Source organism: Oncorhynchus clarkii, chromosome 7 (genome assembly GCF_045791955.1).
Source record: "Oncorhynchus clarkii lewisi isolate Uvic-CL-2024 chromosome 7, UVic_Ocla_1.0, whole genome shotgun sequence".
Lineage (NCBI taxonomy): Eukaryota > Metazoa > Chordata > Actinopteri > Salmoniformes > Salmonidae > Oncorhynchus > Oncorhynchus clarkii.
Genome location: NC_092153.1, coordinates 55,863,261 through 55,883,893, shown reverse-complemented (window position 1 = coordinate 55,883,893; position 20,633 = coordinate 55,863,261). Strand labels below are relative to the sequence as shown.

Here is a 20,633-nt window from a genome sequence, read left to right as displayed (position 1 = left end):
GATCTGGAGAAGGTATGTATGGAGGAGTGGGCCAAAATCTCTGCTGCCGTGTGTGCAAACTTGGTCAAGAACCACAAGAAACGTTTGATCTCTGTCATTGCACACAAAGGTTTTTGTACCAAATATTAAGTTCTGATTTTCTGATGTATCAAATACTTATGGCATGCAATAAAATGCTAATTAATTACTTAAAAGTCATACAATGTGATTTTCTGGATTTTTGTTTTAGATTCTGTCTCTCACAGTTGAAGTGTACCTATGATACAAATTACAGACCTCTATATGCTTTGTAAGTAGGAAAACCTGCAAAATCGGCAGTGTATCAAATACTTGTTCTCCCCACTGTATACTCTTTTCCTTTGCTCTTTTTTTCCTCTCTCAGGAAGAAAAGAGAGAGTTGTAGTGATGAGGAGAGTGACTCAGTCCATTTCTCCTGACAGATGAAGATAGGGAAGAAGCACTGTCTTACTCTGTTCCATATGGGCTACATTTTTGAGTCTCAGCTCTGAGACTAACATCTGTCTTGATTTCAGACGAAGTCGCAGTGTCTCTTCTCCTTCATACACCATCTCTCTCGCCCACCACCAGAAAATTAGTCGCAGGGATAGAGGGAGAGAAAGAAAGGGAAAAAGAGAGGGAGCGTCGGAGTGAACTTGAGAGGGAAAACGAGAGGGTAAGAGAAAGGAGAGATGAATACTCAAGTTGAACATAGCTGTTGTCAATGAAGAGCCATGAGAGTTACTGTAAATGGCCTATGAAACAGCACATCGTGAACCAAATACAAGCCAGATTCTTACTTTCCAATGTTTTCACTTTTGTACATTGCTTGTATTACATTATAATTTGGGAAACGATGCTCTAAGATCATAGTCCAAAGCTTTTGTCTGAACAATATTTTTGAAATAAAATGCTTTTGCATGACCTTGCCTTGTTTTATGAATGGCATCAGGTGATTACTTCCTGTTCAGCACCAAAACCAAACACACCTCCCCCCTCCTCCCTGGGGAAGCTAGTGTGGCATCCTAATTAACCTAGCTGCTAAGGAGGCATTTTTCAATTAGACTAGCTGATTAATCTCTCCTGTTCTGTGTATATGCACTCTCAGCTCCTGGTAGCTAAACTCTGAAACACCCACATTCCCATGGGTGTAGTGTACCCCTGGTCTAACATTGATTGGTTGGGTAACTAGGGAAATGCCCTTTGCTGTGATTTTAGGTGGATGGGTATGGTAGGAACAACTTTGTATTTGTCTGGTGTCCATGGTGATTTTACATTGGTAGTTCTGTGGGAGGTTGGGCTTGCGTTCAATGCTACAGAAAGAGTGAGTGTTTATGAAAGTGTACCTATAATAGATGGGCAGCAATCAATATCTATTTTGCTGTGCATTTGTATCTATGACCAAGAGTTGTTGATATTTGGAATAAAACATCTAGCAGTGGATTAGAGGCTGCAGACAGATACTGGAATATAACTACTCTTAGAAGAAACTGGGAAAACAGGGCCCTGGATTAGGATCCAAAGAGACTGAAGAGTATTCTACCCAGAACTCTAACTATAATTCAGTAGCTGAGATGGAGACCCCAATGCCAGAGTTGAGAGATGCGGAGCCAGTGGAGATGGGTCTCGGTGTCAACGGGTATCCCTTCCAGAACGCCCTCTACATAATCTTGGTCCTGCTGGGTATTGTGGGTAACGCCACGGTGGTTGGCATAATTAGTGAGAGCGTATTCAAAGACCCCAGTGGAGGACGTAACTCAGACATCATCCTGATAAACATGGCCCTCTCCAACCTGCTCCTTTCTCTGCTGAGGAACGTCCTGCTGGTCATGTCTGACCTGGGGCTGGAGGTAAGGAGCTGGATGCGACTGTTACAGGGGTTGGGCACTGTGGTAGGGGGTGCCATGAAGAATGAGGGCTGTATGTGGGTGCTTGAGCCAATGGGGAGGCAAGTATGGAAAGTGTGAGGTTTGGGCTCAAAGTAAAAGGGTTGGAATTTGGAATTTGAGATATTGGAGGGATTTGAGCTGGTCTTTGAGGAATGGTAGTTTAAAATGCAAGAGTTATGGAGGGGGGTGTGGTCTGTAACTAGAGATATGCCATGTGAAAAGAAAGCAATCTGACAATATACCATGCCATACTTACTGATAAGAGCATTGTTCAGGTAGGCACTATAGTGTACACACACATAAAACCTCACACCCAGCTCTCTCTCTAGCTGAACTCTTCCAGAGACGGGTGTCACGTCCTGATGGGGGTGTGGGTGTGGATTCGCTCAGTCAACGTATGGTCAACACTCTTCCTCAGTGCTTTCCACTTCCAGACACTGAGGCGCGTGGCCCCTCCCCCTGGGACTGTTCACAGACCCCGCAGGCCCCCCAAGACCCTCCTGATTAGCCTGGGCCTCATCTGGTATCTCAACCTGATCTATGCTATACCTGCACACATCTACTCTACCAAGGGGAACAAGAACAGCACAGAGGTAGGACCCTGATATAATAGAAGCACAGAGGTAGACAATAGGTGATGTGTATTATTTAAGTTGTGGGAAACTGTCTACAAAACCTTCTCCGCCTTATCTCCCTCCTCCCCATCTCCCCTCATTTCCTCTCCTCTCTGCTGTCCTCTGTCTCCTCTACCCTCTTCTCTCATCCCCTCCAGACCCTGATGTTGGTCAGCAGCACCACGCGCCCCCTGCTGGGCTGTGTGTGGAACTTCCCCTCCAGCTACAATACCCTGGCCTACACCACCACCTCCATGGTAATCCACGAGATCCTGCCTATCATCCTGATGGCCATCACCAACCTGGGCTCCCTCTACACACTCTACACCCACGGCAGGACCCGCAACCCAGCACACATGACCCAGGACGCGCCCGTCATCAAGAGGATACCAGCTGAGAGACGGGCTGCCAAGGTGAGAGAGACTGGAATGATTCAGAATGATGGCTTGTTGTGTGTGGCCTGCCGCCTGGTTATTGTGGATGGAAAGAAGTACAACATGTGATTTGGACCTGTAACATTGTTATTGTCATAAAAAATGAGGAATGTGGGAAAAAAATAGCTTTTGGAATACTAAGGTGTTAATGATCCTGGTGTGTTTTCAATAAACAGTGTTTTTATAGAGAATGCGTGTGTATCTTTTATGACCGTCGTGCTAAGAGAGGACGAAAAAAGGTCAATAGTTTCACAGTATTTTCTTTCCTTACCTTCCCTCTCTCGCCAGGTGATTCTAGCCCTCACCATCCTCTTCATTGTGTCTTGGGGAACTAGCATCATCTCTATCAACTACTTAAACTACAATAAAGGATCTTCAGACAGGTTTCTCCCGATAATAGCTCGCTTTGCCAACAGCATCTTCATCGCATTTTCGCCCATCGTGCTGGCAGTGGGTCACCGGCGGCTGCGTGCTGTTGTTAAGTCTTTTCTTACTCACTGACAGGTCCCACACCCTGAATCACACTGCAACTGACATTATGGGGAAGCCAGTGGAAAAATATTATACTTCCCTTCACATAGCCTAATAATAAAGTAGACTTACATGTTTGTTGGTATTCCTCTAACCATTAGCAAAAATGATGAGGTCATCTGTGCTCTTTTAAGGTACTTACTACTAACTGAGCAGTATATTTTCCATGTGTGGTAGGAGTCAAAATAAGAATACTGGGAGAGATGGAGGCTCGCACACTGTCGAAAAAACTAAACATCCAAAACCGAGGCTTGAATGGTTATTAAAACATCATGGTGCCAGTGGCGGTTCTGGGGGGGGGGGGGGGTTCCAGTGCCCCTGTGACAACAATTTTGGACCCCCTTGTGGCCCCCCTAAATGTGGAGTATGAATTAATTTTTACATACAGTAACTCATTTTTGCTATCATTCTTTTTTTACATCCATTATTAGACAGTGGCAAAGATGATGATTATGAACATGGTCTTCTGCCTGCTAATGCCTGCAATGCAGTGAAGAAAACGATGTCAACAATAACGTCTAATGTAACTTGCCCCTCTAACAGTACAACTGGCCCCAGCTTGGCCCCCCCAGTTGAAATGGTCTAGAACCGCCACTGCATGGTGCCCAAAAAATCAGAGTGCAAGAAAGTGCATAAATGAAAGTGAAAACAAAACACAAACGTTTCGGCCTCAGGTCATCATCAGTTTAACCATTGGCAACCATTTTGATCCTCTTAGGCAGACTGTTTTAACATGGTGCTATGAGAGTCAAACCCATTCATTTATTATTTTATGACAATTTCTAAGAATGTATTGATCACTGAGGAAGACCACTGTTTGTTTGTCAGTGAGATTACATGAACACAATTTATTTCTGGAAACCTTCTCTTTTGTGAGCGACAGAATGTTTTTGATGTATAGACTGTACGTGAAAGGGCACTCCTATCTATAGATAGTTGTTGTTACATGTTCTGTCTTGTTTGCTCTTTAAAAAACAGTCAAAATAAAGGCCTTTATTTGTACCATCTCTCAATCTCTGAGCCTTTATGCCAGAGGCTCCTCTACATGAAGCTCATTGAGAGGGAGTGAACAGTCCAACAGGATCTGTCTTTGCAGAATGTGAGAACTTATCACAATATTTCAACACTCCAGATCTTAAACATTCCATGACTTTAAATGTTCTAAGGTATTTATTGGATGGGTTACTACTTATAACAGGGTTTGTACAGTGCCTTGCGAAAGTATTCGGCCCCCTTGAACTTTGCGACCTTTTGCCACATTTCAGGCTTCAAACATAAAGGTATAAAACTGTATTTTTTTGTGAAGAATCAACAACAAGTGGGACACAATCATGAAGTGGAACGACATTTATTGGATATTTCAAACTTTTTTAACAAATCAAAAACTGAATAATTGGGCGTGCAAAATTATTCAGCCCCCTTAAGTTAATACTTTGTAGCGCCACCTTTTGCTGCGATTACAGCTGTAAGTCGCTTGGGGTATGTCTCTATCAGTTTTGCACATCGAGAGACTGATATTTTTTCCCATTCCTCCTTGCAAAACAGCTCGAGCTCAGTGATGGAGAGCATTTGTGAACAGCAGTTTTCAGTTCTTTCCACAGATTCTCGATTGGATTCAGGTCTGGACTTTGACTTGGCCATTCTAACACCTGGATATGTTTATTTTTGAACCATTCCATTGTAGATTTTGCTTTATGTTTTGGATCATTGTCTTGTTGGAAGACAAATCTCCGTCCCAGTCTCAGGTCTTTTGCAGACTCCATCAGGTTTTCTTCCAGAATGGTCCTGTATTTGGCTCCATCCATCTTCCCATCAATTTTAACCATCTTCCCTGTCCCTGCTGAAGAAAAGCAGGCCCAAACCATGATGCTGCCACCACCATGTTTGACAGTGGGGATGGTGTGTTCAGGGTGATGAGCTGTGTTGCTTTTACGCCAAACATAACGTTTTGCATTGTTGCCAAAAAGTTCAATTTTGGTTTCATCTGACCAGAGCACCTTCTTCCACATGTTTGGTGTGTCTCCCAGGTGGCTTGTGGCAAACTTTAAATGACACTTTTTATGGATATCTTTAAGAAATGGCTTTCTTCTTGCCACTCTTCCATAAAGGCCAGATTTGTGCAATATACGACTGATTGTTGTCCTATGGACAGAGTCTCCCACCTCAGCTGTAGATCTCTGCAGTTCATCCAGAGTGATCATGGGCCTCTTGGCTGCATCTCTGATCAGTCTTCTCCTTGTATGAGCTGAAAGTTTAGAGGGACGGCCAGGTCTTGGTAGATTTGCAGTGGTCTGATACTCCTTCCATTTCAATATTATCGCTTGCACAGTGCTCCTTGGGATGTTTAAAGCTTGGGAAATCTTTTTGTATCCAAATCCGGCTTTAAACTTCTTCACAACAGTATCTCGGACCTGCCTGGTGTGTTCCTTGTTCTTCATGATGCTCTCTGCGCTTTTAACGGACCTCTGAGACTATCACAGTGCAGGTGCATTTATACGGAGACTTGATTACACACAGGTGGATTGTTTTTATCATCATTAGTCATTTAGGTCAACATTGGATCATTCAGAGATCCTCACTGAACTTCTGGAGAGAGTTTGCTGCACTGAAAGTAAAGGGGCTGAATAATTTTGCACGCCCAATTTTTCAGTTTTTGATTTGTTAAAAAAGTTTTAAATATCCAATAAATGTCGTTCCACTTCATGATTGTGTCCCACTTGTTGTTGATTCTTCACAAAAAAATACAGTTTTATATCTTTATGTTTGAAGCCTGAAATGTGGCAAAAGGTCGCAAAGTTCAAGGGGGCCGAATACTTTCGCAAGGCACTGTATATATATATATATATATATATATATGGCAGTGTTCTATTTGCAGTGGTGGAAAAAGTACCCAATTGTCATACTTGAGTAAAAGGAAAGATGCCTTAATAAAAAATTACTTAAGTAAAAGTCTAAAAGTATTTGGTTTTAAATATACTTAAGTATCAAAAGTAAATGTTATTGCTAAAATATAGTTAAGTATCAAAAGTAAAAGTATAAATAATTCAAAATTCATTTTATTAAGCAAATCAGTTGGCACCATTTTCTTGTTATTTTAATATATGGATAGCCAGGGGCACACTCCAACACTCAGACATAATTTACAAACTAAGCATGCAAATTTGGTGAGTCCGCCAGATCAGAGGCAGTAGGATGACCAGGGATGTTTTCTCGATAAGTGCGTAAATTGGACCATTTTCCTGTCCTGCTAAACATTCAAAATCTAATGACTTTTGAGTGCCAGGGAAAATGTATGTAAAATTAAAAGTACATTATTTTATTTAGGAATGTAGTGAAGTAAAAGTTGTCAAAAATATGAATAGTAAAGTAAAGTACAGGTACCACGAACAACTACTTAAGTAGTACTTTAAAGTATTTTTCCTAAAGTACTTTACACCACTGTCTACTGCAACCGCACCGATTATGCCGCACGGGTCGGTTTGTGTAGAGTGCGTTGCGAGCCAGAGTCGTGTTTGTCAATGCAATCCTACTCGGATGCGTTCTGCCTACAACAACAATATCTGCCAACAACAACAATATCTTGTAGCCAATAGTTAGTTTTGTTTCGTTATGTTGCATCGAAATGGGCTAATGTAACGTTGATTCGATCACAATTCCCACGGTAAAGGGAAACATTGATAGAGTGAACTAATGGGAAAAACTTTAGAAAGTTGAGTGAAGTTCAATCTCGTGCTTCTCTGTGAGCGCTGATATTTGTTCTCTGGCAATCCAGGGGGAGCTGCACGCCAGCAATTTAGAGGGAACATTGCTCACCACCTCTTGGAAAGAATTTCTGGTGTGTCTTTGGGATAAACAATTGTGTAATTGACCCGCTGAAAAATAAAACTCTTATTCCAGGGTTAAATTTTCAGAAGACTACTGCAGGTTTTCTTCTAACTTTTTACCTGGGTTTGCTGATGACAAATGTACCCAAACATTATGCTGCCACTACAATACTTGAAAAGACTGTGCAAGGGCAGTGTAGACTTTCACTAGGCACTGTATGATCATTAGCACATGGTTGTGGGCTATCAGATATGAATCTTAATATATAGTCTAGAATTAGCTGCAAAATGTAACTTTTTGGACCGACCAAATTCACCTGGGGCGGCAGGTGGTTAGAGTGGTTAGAGCATTGGGCCAGTAACCAAAAGGTTGTTAGATCAAATCCTGAGCTAATAAGGTAATAAACTGTATTTCTACCCCTGAACAAGGCAGTTAACCCACTGTTCCTAGGCTGCCATTGTAAATTAGAATTTGTTCTTAACTGAAATGTCTAGTTAAATAGAGGTTGAATAAAAAACATGGAAATGTGAGTTGCAGATCTGTCATTATCATTGAAAACAAGTCTAAAAAGCAATAGATCTGTTCTATGTGCTCTGTTTCTATGCTTCCTGTTCTTACGTTTCATTTTTTCATTTTTTACTTTCTGTTTTCTACACCAGCTTCAAACAGCTGAGAATCCAATATAGTCGTTTAATTAAATATATTTTACAGCAGTTTAGGTTGTACAATGATTGTCTACACTATACTTGCATGTTTTGTCATATGAATTGAAATTAGGAGAACTATTAGAATTTTAGCAACCAGGAAATGGCGGAGCGATTTCTGCACAGTGCATCTTTAAATATGCTTTGTCGAAAGTAACAATTTTTGGGGGCAACAAATAGTGACTTTGGAGCTGACTACAACTATTTCAATACAGATCCCCAGAAATGTCTAATTGTTTTAACTATTTGAATACAGATCTCAGAAAATAACTACATTTTTAAAAATATTTGAAAACATCTGAAAAAGCAACTACTTAAAAAAATACATTTGAACACAGAGCTCAGGAGATTACTTATTTTCAGAAACTATTGGATTGGCTGCTTTCAACAAATGGCAGGGCTGTATCTGGAATTGCAAAAAGAATGCATACACAATTTCCTATACTATTCCAATCTATCTGACAGTAGATTATATTTGATCTACACAATACATTTCTAGCTGAACATTCTGTAAATGCCCATTCTCCTAAATGTCCATTGCCCCAGGTGTAGATAATAATTTTAAACCAAATATATTTAGTACAGATAAGTATTAATAAGTTATAATGCTCAATTACTGTATGACTCTTTCAACATGCCACTGAAAAGGTCGAAAGTTGCAATTCATTGTATTAAAATATTAAAAATACTAGAGACAAATTCATAGCTATGCTTAGCAAAAACAACTTTGAACCTCTTTGTCCATCTGAGGGTAAGTGTTCTTGTTTCAAACACACACTGTACCATCTTTAAATGGATAGTTTACTCAGGATATAAACTGACATGATTTTCCACCAAATCCAGATTTCCGCCAAACCCAGATTCGTCCATCGGACTGCCAGATGGTGAAGTGTGATTTATCCCTTTACACCACTCCAGGCAACGCTTGGCATTGCGCATGGTGATCTTAGACTTGTGTCTGGCTGCTAATGAAGCTCCAAACGAACAGTTCTTGTGCTCATGTTGCTTCCAGAGGCAGGAACTCGGTAGTGAGTGTTGCAACTCAGGACAGACAACGTTTACGCACTACGTGCTTCAGCACTCTGCGGTCTAGTTCTGTGAGCTCGTGTGGCCTACCACTTCTCGGCTGAGCCGTTGTTGCTCCTAGATGTTGCTCCTGGTCTTCTTAGTTCATTGACTTTCTTTGAACCAGAAAAAAAGTGTCTTGCTTCCTCTTCTGTCTCCGACTCCACTCCTTTTTTGGGACAGTTGGGACAGAAGAGGAAGCGAGAAATCAGACCAGACCCAGTTGCTAATGCATTGGTGCCTATGGAAGAACCGGAACTGTGACATTTTTTTTCAATTGTAAATGGACCGAGAAGGACGTTTAATTTATCCACCATATTTGGTTGGGACACTTTTTCCGGCTATCGGGGAGTTTTCATTCAGTTCGTTTTTCAGTTCATTTATCTAAAGCAATCCCTTTAATTATAATTTAATTGGCACAATACTAGTATAGCCTATGGAGAATGCTTTCAGAATATGGAGATCAATGAAAGATAGCCATCAAAACATATACATATTCATGTCCGTTTCAGAACCCATGCATAGATTTAAAAACATTATGATATTACACACCTCTGCCACACCTCCGTTATTGGTATCTCCACCCCAAAAGCGTAACTGGTTGGCACATGCGTTTCCCCATGCTTAAAATCCGTGCGGAGAGAAAAATGTCTGAATTCCCCCCCAAAGATCATAGTCCAACGCTTTTGTTCAAACAATATATTAAATGCTTTTTAGATGATCTCTTGTCTTGTTTTATGAATGGAATCATCAAGTGGGGACTTCGTATTGAGCACCATAAACAAACACCTCTCTATTCGTCCCTGGGGGAGCTAGTGTGGCATTGTAATGAACCTAGATAGCTGTTAAGGCAGCATGTTTCAATTAGGCTAGTTGATTAATCTCTTGTGTTCCATTTTTATGCACTCTCAGCTTGGTAGCAGAAATCTGAGGTTGAAACACTGATATTCCCATGGGTATACCCACTGGGCAAAACTGATTGAATCAGTCTTGTTTCCATGTAATTTCAACCCCAAAAATCAATCTGGTGACATCGAATCAACTTGGAAAACTGATTGGATTTGCAAAAAGTCACCAACATAAGGGCATTTTTCACAAAACTTTTAACCTAAATCCAATGACATGGTGACATTTTCTGTTGATTTCATGTTGAGTTCATGTTAGTTGACAACTCAACCAAATGTAAATCAAAACTAGACATTGAACTGACATTTGTGCCCAGTGGGTACAGTGTACCTGACCTAGCACAGGTTGGTTGGGTAACTAGGGAAAGACCCCTTTGCTGTGGTTTTAGGTGGATGTGTATGGCAGGAACTACTTTGTATTTATCTGGTGTCCATGGTGATTTGACATTGGTAGTTCTGTGGGAGGTTGGGCTTGTGTTCAATGCTACAGAAATAGGGAGTGTCTATACAGGTGTAGCTATAATAGATGGGAAGCAATCAATATATGAGTTTTGCACATTTGTATTTATGATCTATGACCAACAGGATGTTGATATTTGGAATAAAACATCTAGCAGTGGATTCGAGGCTGCAGACAGATACTGGAATATAACTACTCTTAGAAGAAACTTTTGATAACAAACTGGGAAAACAGATTAAGATGCAGAGAGACTGAAGAGTATTCTACCCAGAACTCTAACTCCAATTCAGTAGCTGAGATGGAGAGCCCAATGCCAGAGTTGAGAGAGTTGGAGCCTGTGGGTGTGGGACTCCGTGTCACTACGTCTCCCACCCAGACCGCATTCTACATAATCTTGGTCCTACTGGGCATTGTGGGTAACACCACGGTGATTGGCGTGATCTTGGACAGCGTGTTCAAAGACCCCAGTGGAGTACGTAACTCAGATATCATCCTGATGAACATGGTCTTGTCCAACCTGCTGGTGTCTGTTCTGAGGAACGTCCTGCTGGTCATCTCTGACCTGGGGCTGGAGGTAAGGAGCTTTATGGGAATGTGGCAGGGGTCGGGCACTCTGGTAGGGCATGCCATGAAGAATGAGGGCTGTATGTGGGTGCTTGAAACAAGGGGGAAGGAGGTATGCTGATTATGTGTGGTTTGGGCTCTAAGTAAAATGGTTGTGATACTTGAGATATGGGAAAGATTTGGGCTAGTCTTTGAGTAATTGTAGTTTAAAATGCAAGGGTTATGGCGGGTGGTGTGGCTGTAACTAGAGATATGCCATGTGAAAATAAAGCAATCTGACAATATACCATGCCATACTTACTGATAAGAGCATTGTTCAGGTAGGCACTATAGTGTACACACATAAAACCTCACACCCAGCTCTCTCTCTAGCTGAACTCTTCCAAAGACGGGTGTCACGTCCTGATGGGGGTGTGGGTGTGGCTTCGCTCAGTCAACGTGTGGTCAACACTCTTCCTCAGTGCTTTCCACTTCCAGACACTGAGACGCGTGGCCCCTCCCCCTGGGACTGTTCACGGAACCCGCAGGCCCCCCAAGACCCTCCTGATTAGCCTGGGCCTCATCTGGTTCCTCAACCTGATCTATGCTATACCTGCACACATCTACTCTACCAAGGGGAACAAGAACAGCACAGAGGTAGGACCCTGATTCAATACAAGCGGAGAGATAGACAATTGTGATGTGTATTCCTCTTTGAATTGTGGGAAAATGTCTTATACCCTTTCTCTACCTTCTCTTCCCTCCCCATCCCATCTCGTCTCCTCGTCTCCTCTTCCCTCCACGCTCCCTCTCTACTCCCCCTCCCCTCCAGACCCTGATGTTGGTCAGCAGCACCACGCGCCCCCTGCTGGGCTGTGTGTGGAACTTCCCCTCAAGCTACAACGGCCTGGCATATGCCACCACCTCCATGGTGATCCACGAGATCCTGCCTATCATCCTGATGGCCATCACCAACCTGGGCTCCCTGTACACACTCTACACCCACGGCAGGACCCACAACCCAGCACACATGACCCAGGACGCGCCCGTCATCAAGAGGATACCGGCTGAGAGACGGGCTGCCAAGGTGAGAGAGACTGGAATGATTCAGAATGATGTCTTGTTGTGTGTGGCCTGCCGCCTGGTTATTGTGGATGGAAAGAAGTACAACATGTGATTTGGACCTGTAACATTGTTATTGTTGTTAAAATGAGGAATTTTCTCTCCAGGTGATTCTAGCCCTCATCATGCTCTTCATTGGGTCTTGGGGAACCAGCATAATTTCTATAAACTACTTCAACTACAACCGAGGTTTGTCAGCCGGGTTCCTTCTGGTTATAGCTCGCTTTGCCAACACTATCTTCATCGCCATTTCGCCCATCGTGCTGGCAGTGGGTCACCGGCGGCTGCGTGCTGTCGTTAAGTCTTTTCTTACTCACTGACAGATCCCACACCCTGAATCACACTGCAACTGACATTATGGGGAAGTCAGTGGAATAATAATAGTACACTTGCCTTAACATAGCCTAACAATACATTAGAATGACATGGTTGTTGGCATTCCTCTCTATACGTTGGCAACCATTTGATTCTCTTCCAGAGGCAGACTGTTTTAACATGGCACCTATGAGAGACAAACCCATTCATTTATTTTTTATCACAATTTCTATTGATTTATCAGTACTGAGGAATAGCACTGTCAGTTGTTTGGAGGAGTTTAATAGAAAAGGTTGTAGAGTTCATCATTGCAAGGAAATGTGTTAATCTGCACATGTCAGTGAGATTACGTTAACACAATTTATTTCTGGAAACCTTCTCTTTTGTGAGCGACAGAATGTTTTTGATGTATAGACTGTACGTGAAAGGGCACTCCTATCTATAGATAGTTGTTGTTACATGTTCTGTCTTGTTTGCTCTTTAAAAAACAGTCAAAATAAAGGCCTTTATTTGTACCATCTCTCAATCTCTGAGCCTCTATGCCAGAGGCTCCTCTACATGAAGCTCATTGAGAGGGAGTGAACAGTCCAACAGGATCTGTCTTTGCAGAATGTGAGAACTTATCACAATATTTCAACACTCCAGATCTTAAACATTCCATGACTTTAAATGTTCTAAGGTATTTATTGGATGGGTTACTACTTATAACAGGGTTTGTATATATATATGTGGACATTTAAAAGCAGAATGAGGGGAAGGCAAGCACTGGTTATTTAATTATTCCATACAAAGTCATACTCATTTATTCAGTCACATATTTGTTTTAATAATTTGATATTTGCTTCATCTCTCTCCTGTACTTTGATTACCTTCTTTCCCATTGTGTCTGGAGCTCTGCATTCCTCCACTGTTTCCTCCTGTTGACATTTGACCCTCCTCAGCTTGTCATTTCCCAGAGCCACCACCATAGGGCTGAAGCCCACAAACAGAGAAGTAGAGAAGTGGGACACAGCCCCTCCGCATGGTGCCCCCCGTTATGGTTCTAGTATGTCACCATCGCAACCACAAACAGCGTCATCATGATCACACGACTACCCTTGCGTTCACTGACCACATGACTGCCCAGCTCTCCCTGCATCCCTCCCCCTTCCTTGCCCGTCGTGCTTGGCCAGTGTAGCCAGGTTGGTGCCCACCATCAGCACCAGTGGAGCCACCTTGTTGAGGGCCAGGAAGGAGGAGGCGAAGGCTGAGCCATGCTCCTCAGAGGGGAAATCCCACACACAGCCCAGCAGGGGCCTGGTGGTGTAGCTAATGACCATCAGCTCCACCATGGTGTTGCCATGGACCTGGGTGGTGTTGACCAGCACCAGCAGGGAGAAGGCCAGGTTGACCCCGTAGACCAGCTCCGGGCCCACCCACACCCTCTTCCTTTCACGTTGCTGTGCTAGGGACCCCACAGCTCCTGGCTCTGCAGCCCACGGCCCACCACCACACCCACAGCAGCAAGAAGAGGTGGCATCAGTCCAGGGCCAGGGACACGTCCAGACACAAAGACGGGCACCGTGAGGAACAGAGACATCAGCAGGTTGGCAAGCGACAGGTTCACCAGGATTTTGTCAGAAGGAGGGAGCCGACAAGAGAGACTTTTAATGGCCGACGAACACCTGAGAGAGAGGGAGAGAGAAAGAGTATAATGAACTGCTATACTAATTATGTGATGTTATCTCAGGCTGAGATATTTCATGACTATTGACAGTTAGGGTTCCATTTCTCCTCACCTCATGGATGATCAGTATGTTTCACAGGATGCCAGAAAAGACCAGCAACCCAAACAGAATAGCATCTACAGTGAGGACCTTTGACATCGTATCCTCAGCATGGCGCCACAATTTCTTTGTTATTCATTGCCTACATGTTTTATTACTATTCTAGGGTCTCAATTCTACCTCTGCCTCTATCCTGTTAAGTGTGAACTATTTATATAGACACCTACACGCCCTCATACACAAACAAAGCCATCCCAAAAACAAACTCAGCATCTTCAGTGTTGCTGACCTGGCTCAGGGTAAATTTACTCCAATCATTTGTCGCCTAGGTAGGCCTTCCATGCCCTTGCCTGCTGCTTAGGTATGCAGATTTGTCACTGCATTGGCCATCTGCGAACACACACCACTTACACACCACTGGTTCCCCTTTTGCTGGTATAACGGCCTCCACTCTTCTGGGAAGGCTTTCCACTAGATGTTGGAACATTGATGTGGGGACTTGCTTCCATTCAGCCACAAGAGCATTAGGGCGGTTGAGAACTGATGTTGGGCGATTAGACCTGGCTCGCAGTCGGCGTTCCAATTCATCCCAAAGGTGTTCGATGGGATTGAGGTCAGGGCTCTGTGCAGGCCAGTCAAGTTTTTCCACACCGATCTCGACAAATAATTTCTGTATGGACCTCGCATTGTGCACGGGGGCATTGTCATGCTGAAACAGAAAAGGGCCTTCCCTAAACTGCTGCCACAAAGTTGGAAGCACAGAATCATCTATAACGTTATTGATTAAGATTTCCCTTCACTGGAACTAAGAGGCCTAGCCCAAACCCTGAAAAACAGCCCCAGACCATTATTCCTCCTCCACAAAACGTTATAGTTGGCAATATGCATTGGGGCAGGTAGCGTTCTCCTGGCATCTACCAAACCCATATTCCGGAGTCCAATGGTGGCGAGCTTTACACCACTCCAGCCGACGCTTGGCATTGCGCATGGTGATCTTAGGCTTGTACTGTATGTGGCTGCTTGGCCATAGAAACCCATTTCATGAAGCTTCCTACGACTAGTTATTGTGCTGAAGTTGCTTCCAGAGGCAGTCTGAAACTCGGTAGGGAGTCTTGGACCCGAGTACAGCTATACAGCTAATAGCTAAATCCACTCATTTGCAGGGGTGTCCACGTACTTTTGTATATATAGTGTATCAACTCATACCACACAGACAGGTCACATCAACAAGACATGTGAGGCTGACTAACACCTGAGACCATATATACTATAAAGATATACAAATGGTTTCATGCCAATCTTAGCTCATTTGAGAGAGCATTCAGGCATGTAATTCTTTGTTGCCCTTTAACAAACCTGGCTGTAAATTGTCAATTCAAACAAATAAAATATGGCTAAATCGACCCATTTTAAAAGGGGTATGTGACTGTGGCAGATATCTGTTGGCCCATACGTGTATGTTTAGATGTTTGTGTGTTATGTCATCATCCCGCACATTGTTATCTCCCATTGCTCAGAGGGGAGGATCGTAGAGAGTCATCATTAGACTCATTTACCCAGCATCCCCCGGGGGCTTCCCAGCGGTCTTATTAAAATCATCTCTTCCACTGATGCTGCACACTGTTCCTGTCCTCTCCCTTGGCACAACTACCTTGCTGGCTTGCCAATTTTTTCCTTTTAGGAATGGACATATAATCATTACCTCCAATAACCTCCACATAGAACTGCTGAGTCAAAACTGATCAAAGACTAAATGTTCTCAAATTAAAGATCTTCAGAGAAAGATATGAAGCTTTTTGTGACCATTATAACTGCCAGTAGGTGTTGTTAAACTGTGAGTTTTATTACCTATATGATGATTAGCAATGAATGAGTATTTAGATTGATGTAATCCAGCTCTGATTATCCTTGTTATAATTCTCCATAATTATTTCAAAGATTAAATACTATTTTAAAGAAGTTATAAGGAGGTTGTTTATCTAACCAGACATGAATGTTTCAGCAAAAACTTCAGAAGTGTTTGAATGTGTACAAAAGAAACACAGGCTTGTTGTAGAATGTTGTAGACCGACTATCAATTATTACCACTTGAGGTCACTGTACACTCTAAAAAGAAAAGGTTCCTGGAGTATCCTTTAGGGGTTCTTCAATTTGAAACTGTGGGGGAACCCCTATAAATTCTTCAAAGATCTTCTTTTAATGGATCCTCGAGGAACCCTTTGAAGAACCTTTTGGGGTTAATTTTTTAACTCCCCTACTATTATTATTGTTATTAATAATAATAATAATAATAATATGCATAACAACAAGAACAATAACACAATCTTTGAGTTGTCCGTGTTTATTATGATTTTAGTGGCAATTCATAATAAAAAAATCTAAATATAAGGTAATAGGTGATCAGTTCAGTCATCTGCACCCAATACAGCTAGCCTTCAACATATTCTTATAGCCTAAATATTAGTAACTCTTTGTTGATTGATACCCATTGAATTGTGTCCATTGTCTGTTTTAGAAAGATTTGCACAAATATGAAAAGATAGAGAGTATCATTGTAAAACAATATGAATATAGATCATACAAGGGACAACCCTTGCACCTGCTGTCCTTTCAAATTCAAATCGAAGTTGGGCAGTTAGGTTCCTGCAAGAACCCCCACCAACTAAGTAGGTTCCTTGATTCATTTTCAGTGCCAAGAACACTGAGGGTCTTCGAAAAACTTTGAGGATCTTAGAAGAACCCTTGTTGAATCCCTGATTATTAGAGTCTAGGTTTGGAAATCGCATCACATCAAAACAAACCATAGTCCTAGATTTCAGCTTTACATTATAGCCCACTATTGACAATATCCAGATGTTCGTTAGTATTGGTAACATCTGCCTATATCATGACGAATGTGTTATAAACTGTTATCAGAGTTTATTTTCCTACAATTTTGAATAAGTATGAATATATCATGCTTAGGCTATTACAAGACAATTATGCCTGATAATAAGAAACTATTTTTTTTTGCACAAAACAATGTCATTATATTGCATTTCCAATAATCTGCCTGATTTGATAGTATGGACAAAATACTACACACAGCAGCATTGAAGACTACAGCCTAGCAGCACCCAATGTGGGAGTAAGGAGTGGGAGTTAACTGGAGGACGGTCGGTTGGGTGGAAGGATGGAAAGGCACAAAAAAACAGAAAGGGTGGCAGAGAAATTAAGATTGGAGTAGGGACTTGAAATGATGACTCATGTAATTGACTGCTGATGACTACGCTACAAACATTCTGACAGACACAAAAACACGCGCTCTTCCTCACGACAATCATCACAGACAGCCAGACAGGACAAGACTGAGACAAATGTACCTGAAAATATAATTGCCGCCGTCTTCGTTCTCGAAAACCTAGAAATGTAAGTTATCTCTCAATAGCCAAATTGCATCTTACATTTATTGCCGTTTACATTAACCATTCTAATAAGCGGTGTGACCTATTTATTGGTATGTTGAGTTGCGTGCGTAACCAACATGTGGTGTATGGCTTAAAACAAAGCATTCGTAAGTGATAGCAGTCTGGCTCATTCTCTAAAAGTGTGGTCTGTATCAATCAGCCATCTATTATTCTATGGTATGTAATTCTTATTGTCCGATTTTATCGCAGATTGTTCTCGTGCTGGCCATCGGGGGAATACAGCGCTTTGATGGTGGTGTAGGACTGTGTAATGGAAGCCACCTGCCCCCATAACTCTCTCGCCTCGGATCTCCGCCGACAGTAACGGTGCTGTCCACTATGCATTTGCACTAAATACAGTGAAAGTGAACTGGTAAGAAGAGAAGAAATGAGAAGAAAATCGCTGTTTGCCTTCTCGGCAGTACTGTTCTGTCTGTGCCACGCGACAATCGTCTCCAACCGAACGAGCGGCGGACGCGACGCGCAAACTTCATCCACATCATCAGACAAGGGAAGCGAGAAGGACGTGGCTGTCTCCCCAATCTCTGGCCAACAGCATATCTACAATGTTGATTATTTCAGTAAGAATGAAACAATGGGCTCACCAAGGCGGCAAGGGGACTTCAGCCATAGGAATGGCACTTCCTCCATCAAAACCAGCAGAGGCAATACAGGCACCACTATAATATTTGGCAGGCCAGACCATGTTCAAGGTGGTACAGGGTGGGCCATGGATGGAGGAGTGGCACCAATATGTGCCTACCGGGTGATGGAGGAGGGAATCGGGGGGCGGCTGTGTTTTCGACACACACAGCTGGGGTTCAGGTGTCATCGTGGAGACTGCCGGACTGTTCCATCAGCAGGAGGGTCCCTGGTGGCCAACATTTTGACCAACGGCAGCGTGCTACTACAGTGGACATATGAAGATCTGAGGGGAGAGGCTCAAAGGACAAATAAAGGAAACACAGCTGGACATGACCTAGATAAACAAGAGACAGAGACTAGAGGAACAAGTGTAAAGGGACAGAAAGGGGCACCTGGGACAGGGCTTGGGGAAGAGAGCAGGTTTGTAACTGCCCCACCAAAGAGGGTATTCGGTGGACGACGTGTCAGAAGGGGTGGGTTTGGGCTAAGCTGCTGGTGGAACGGGAGCTACACCCAGTTTGAGTGCGCTAACACCCATCTTGGCTCTGGTTGCAGGGACTTCTTGCTGACTGAGCTGCATGAGAACGTCCCTTACCGCATCTGCCTGCATCAGCTTGCCTCCACCCTGACCCCACAGCTCCACTCAGAAGGAGCAGGCCAGAGGGAGGACCTGTGGGACTGTGTGGAGTTCACTGTCTCACCCTTGGGCATGCAGGACATTGTGATTGCCATGACAACGGTGGGAGGAGCCATCTGTGTGATGCTGGTCATCATCTGCCTGCTGGTGGCATACATCACTGAGAACATCATGAGCCCCATGACACAGCACTCACACTCCACATACCACTCTTACCACTAATGTCACTCACACAAACACGCACGCATGTGTGTGCACACACACGTAACCTTATTCAGCAATATCGCAGTCATTTATTTTAATCTCACATCTAAATCAATACACTAAAAACCCATTTATGTAACATACTGTGGTTGAACACCCACACACACATAATAAAAATCTCACTCGGATTCAGGGAATTGCACCTTACACACTAGTAGATCTGTAAGCTTGTGGAAGAATGATGAACTAAGCCTCACAACAGACCACCACACTTTCAAATACTATGAAATACTGTTCAAATGATAGGGCTCAGAGAATTCCATTTGTGTGAGCATTAATTCGTGTGTTTATTTTTCTCTTGTGTATTTATCTCATTAGCCTTTATGCTAGTAATCAAAGTGCTCTGTATTAGAGATAGTAAGCTGCTAGTCAGTAGGCCTACCTAAGAGTGAAACATGGTCTATAGTTGAGCAATATTATGAACCAGTATTTAGAACGATTCCTCTTTTTTGGGGTCCAGTTATATATTTGCAGTAATTACATATGTTCAGTGGTAAGTAATAAGTTCAAGCACATTAGGTAATTAAATGAATGATTTCTTACTTTTCACCTCAGAGAGGGTTAATTTAATTAATGTCAACAATGCACCCTCAGGCACCCAAGAATGATTCCTATTTGCCTTACCTTCTCCTGGATGTAGAGATCTATGTATACTGAACATCCCTGTTAGTGAGCATTTCTCCTTTGCCAAGATAATCCATCATACTGACAGGTGAGGCATATCAAGAAGCTGATTAAACATCATGATCATTACACTGGTGCACCTTGTGCTGGGGACAATAAAAGGCCACTCTAAAATGTGCAGTTTTGTCACACAACACAATGCCACATGTCTCAAGTTTTGAAGGAGCATGCAATTTACATGCTGACTGCAGAAATGTCCACCAAAGCTGTTGCCAGAGAATTGAATGTTAATTTCTCTACCATAAGCCAACTCCAACATTGTTTTAGAGAATTTGGCAGAACATCCAACCGGCCTCAAAACCACAGACCACGTGTAACCACACCAGCCCGGGACCTCCTCATCCAACTTCTTCACCTGCGGGATTGTCTGAGACCAGCCACCCGGACAGCTGATGAAACTGAGGAGTATTTCTGTCTGTAATAAAAAAAAAACTTGTTAGGAAAAACCCATTCTGATTGGCTGGGCCTGGCTCCCCAGTGGGTGGGCCTATGCCCTTCCATGTCCACCCATGGCTGTGCCCCTGCCCAGTCATGTGAAATGCATAGATTAGGGCCTAATGAATTTATTTCAATTTACTGATTTCCTTATATGAACTGTAACTCAGTAAAATCTTCGAAATTGTTGCATGTTGTGTTTATATTTTTGTTGTAGACCTTCAACAGACTGGTCTGCTCTGCAGTCTGCCAAATATACTGTGCCCAACCTCTAGTTTAGGAGGCCCTGTGGAATCAATAAAACACTGCGAGCATATGATTTTTGTATGTGTAAATGGGTACAGAAAAATAT

The 20,633-nt window shown here is 42.8% G+C and overlaps 2 protein-coding genes and 1 pseudogene across 2 annotated transcripts; 2 read left to right on the top strand and 1 right to left on the bottom strand.

Moving 5' to 3' along the window:
• The first annotated feature begins 1,571 nt into the window (after positions 1-1,571).
• Positions 1,572-3,435, top strand: LOC139412622 (olfactory receptor class A-like protein 4). Its single transcript, XM_071159314.1, has 4 exons — positions 1,572-1,847; positions 2,216-2,479; positions 2,659-2,913; positions 3,223-3,435. The coding sequence occupies exons 1-4, from the start codon at positions 1,572-1,574 to the stop codon at positions 3,433-3,435; spliced, it is 1,008 nt and encodes a 335-aa protein (XP_071015415.1).
• A 7,287-nt stretch (positions 3,436-10,722) lies between these two features.
• LOC139412621 (olfactory receptor class A-like protein 4) lies at positions 10,723-12,409 on the top strand. Its single transcript, XM_071159313.1, has 4 exons — positions 10,723-10,998; positions 11,361-11,624; positions 11,800-12,054; positions 12,197-12,409. Exons 1-4 carry the CDS (start codon positions 10,723-10,725, stop codon positions 12,407-12,409), a joined length of 1,008 nt encoding a protein of 335 aa, XP_071015414.1.
• A 170-nt stretch (positions 12,410-12,579) lies between these two features.
• On the bottom strand, positions 12,580-14,269 carry LOC139412620 (olfactory receptor class A-like protein 4; annotated as a pseudogene).
• Between the last annotated feature and the right edge of the window lie 6,364 nt (positions 14,270-20,633).

Coding starts and splice junctions, on each gene's coding strand:
- LOC139412622 (XM_071159314.1), top strand. CDS start 1,572: ATGGAGACCCCAATGCCAGAGTTGAGAGATGCGGAGCCAGTGGAGATG. Junction 2,480..2,658: donor GGAACAAGAACAGCACAGAG/GTAGGACCCTGA, acceptor CATCCCCTCCAG/ACCCTGATGTTGGTCAGCAG. Junction 2,914..3,222: donor CTGAGAGACGGGCTGCCAAG/GTGAGAGAGACT, acceptor CTCTCTCGCCAG/GTGATTCTAGCCCTCACCAT.
- LOC139412621 (XM_071159313.1), top strand. CDS start 10,723: ATGGAGAGCCCAATGCCAGAGTTGAGAGAGTTGGAGCCTGTGGGTGTG. Junction 10,999..11,360: donor TCTCTGACCTGGGGCTGGAG/GTAAGGAGCTTT, acceptor CTCTCTCTCTAG/CTGAACTCTTCCAAAGACGG. Junction 11,625..11,799: donor GGAACAAGAACAGCACAGAG/GTAGGACCCTGA, acceptor CCTCCCCTCCAG/ACCCTGATGTTGGTCAGCAG.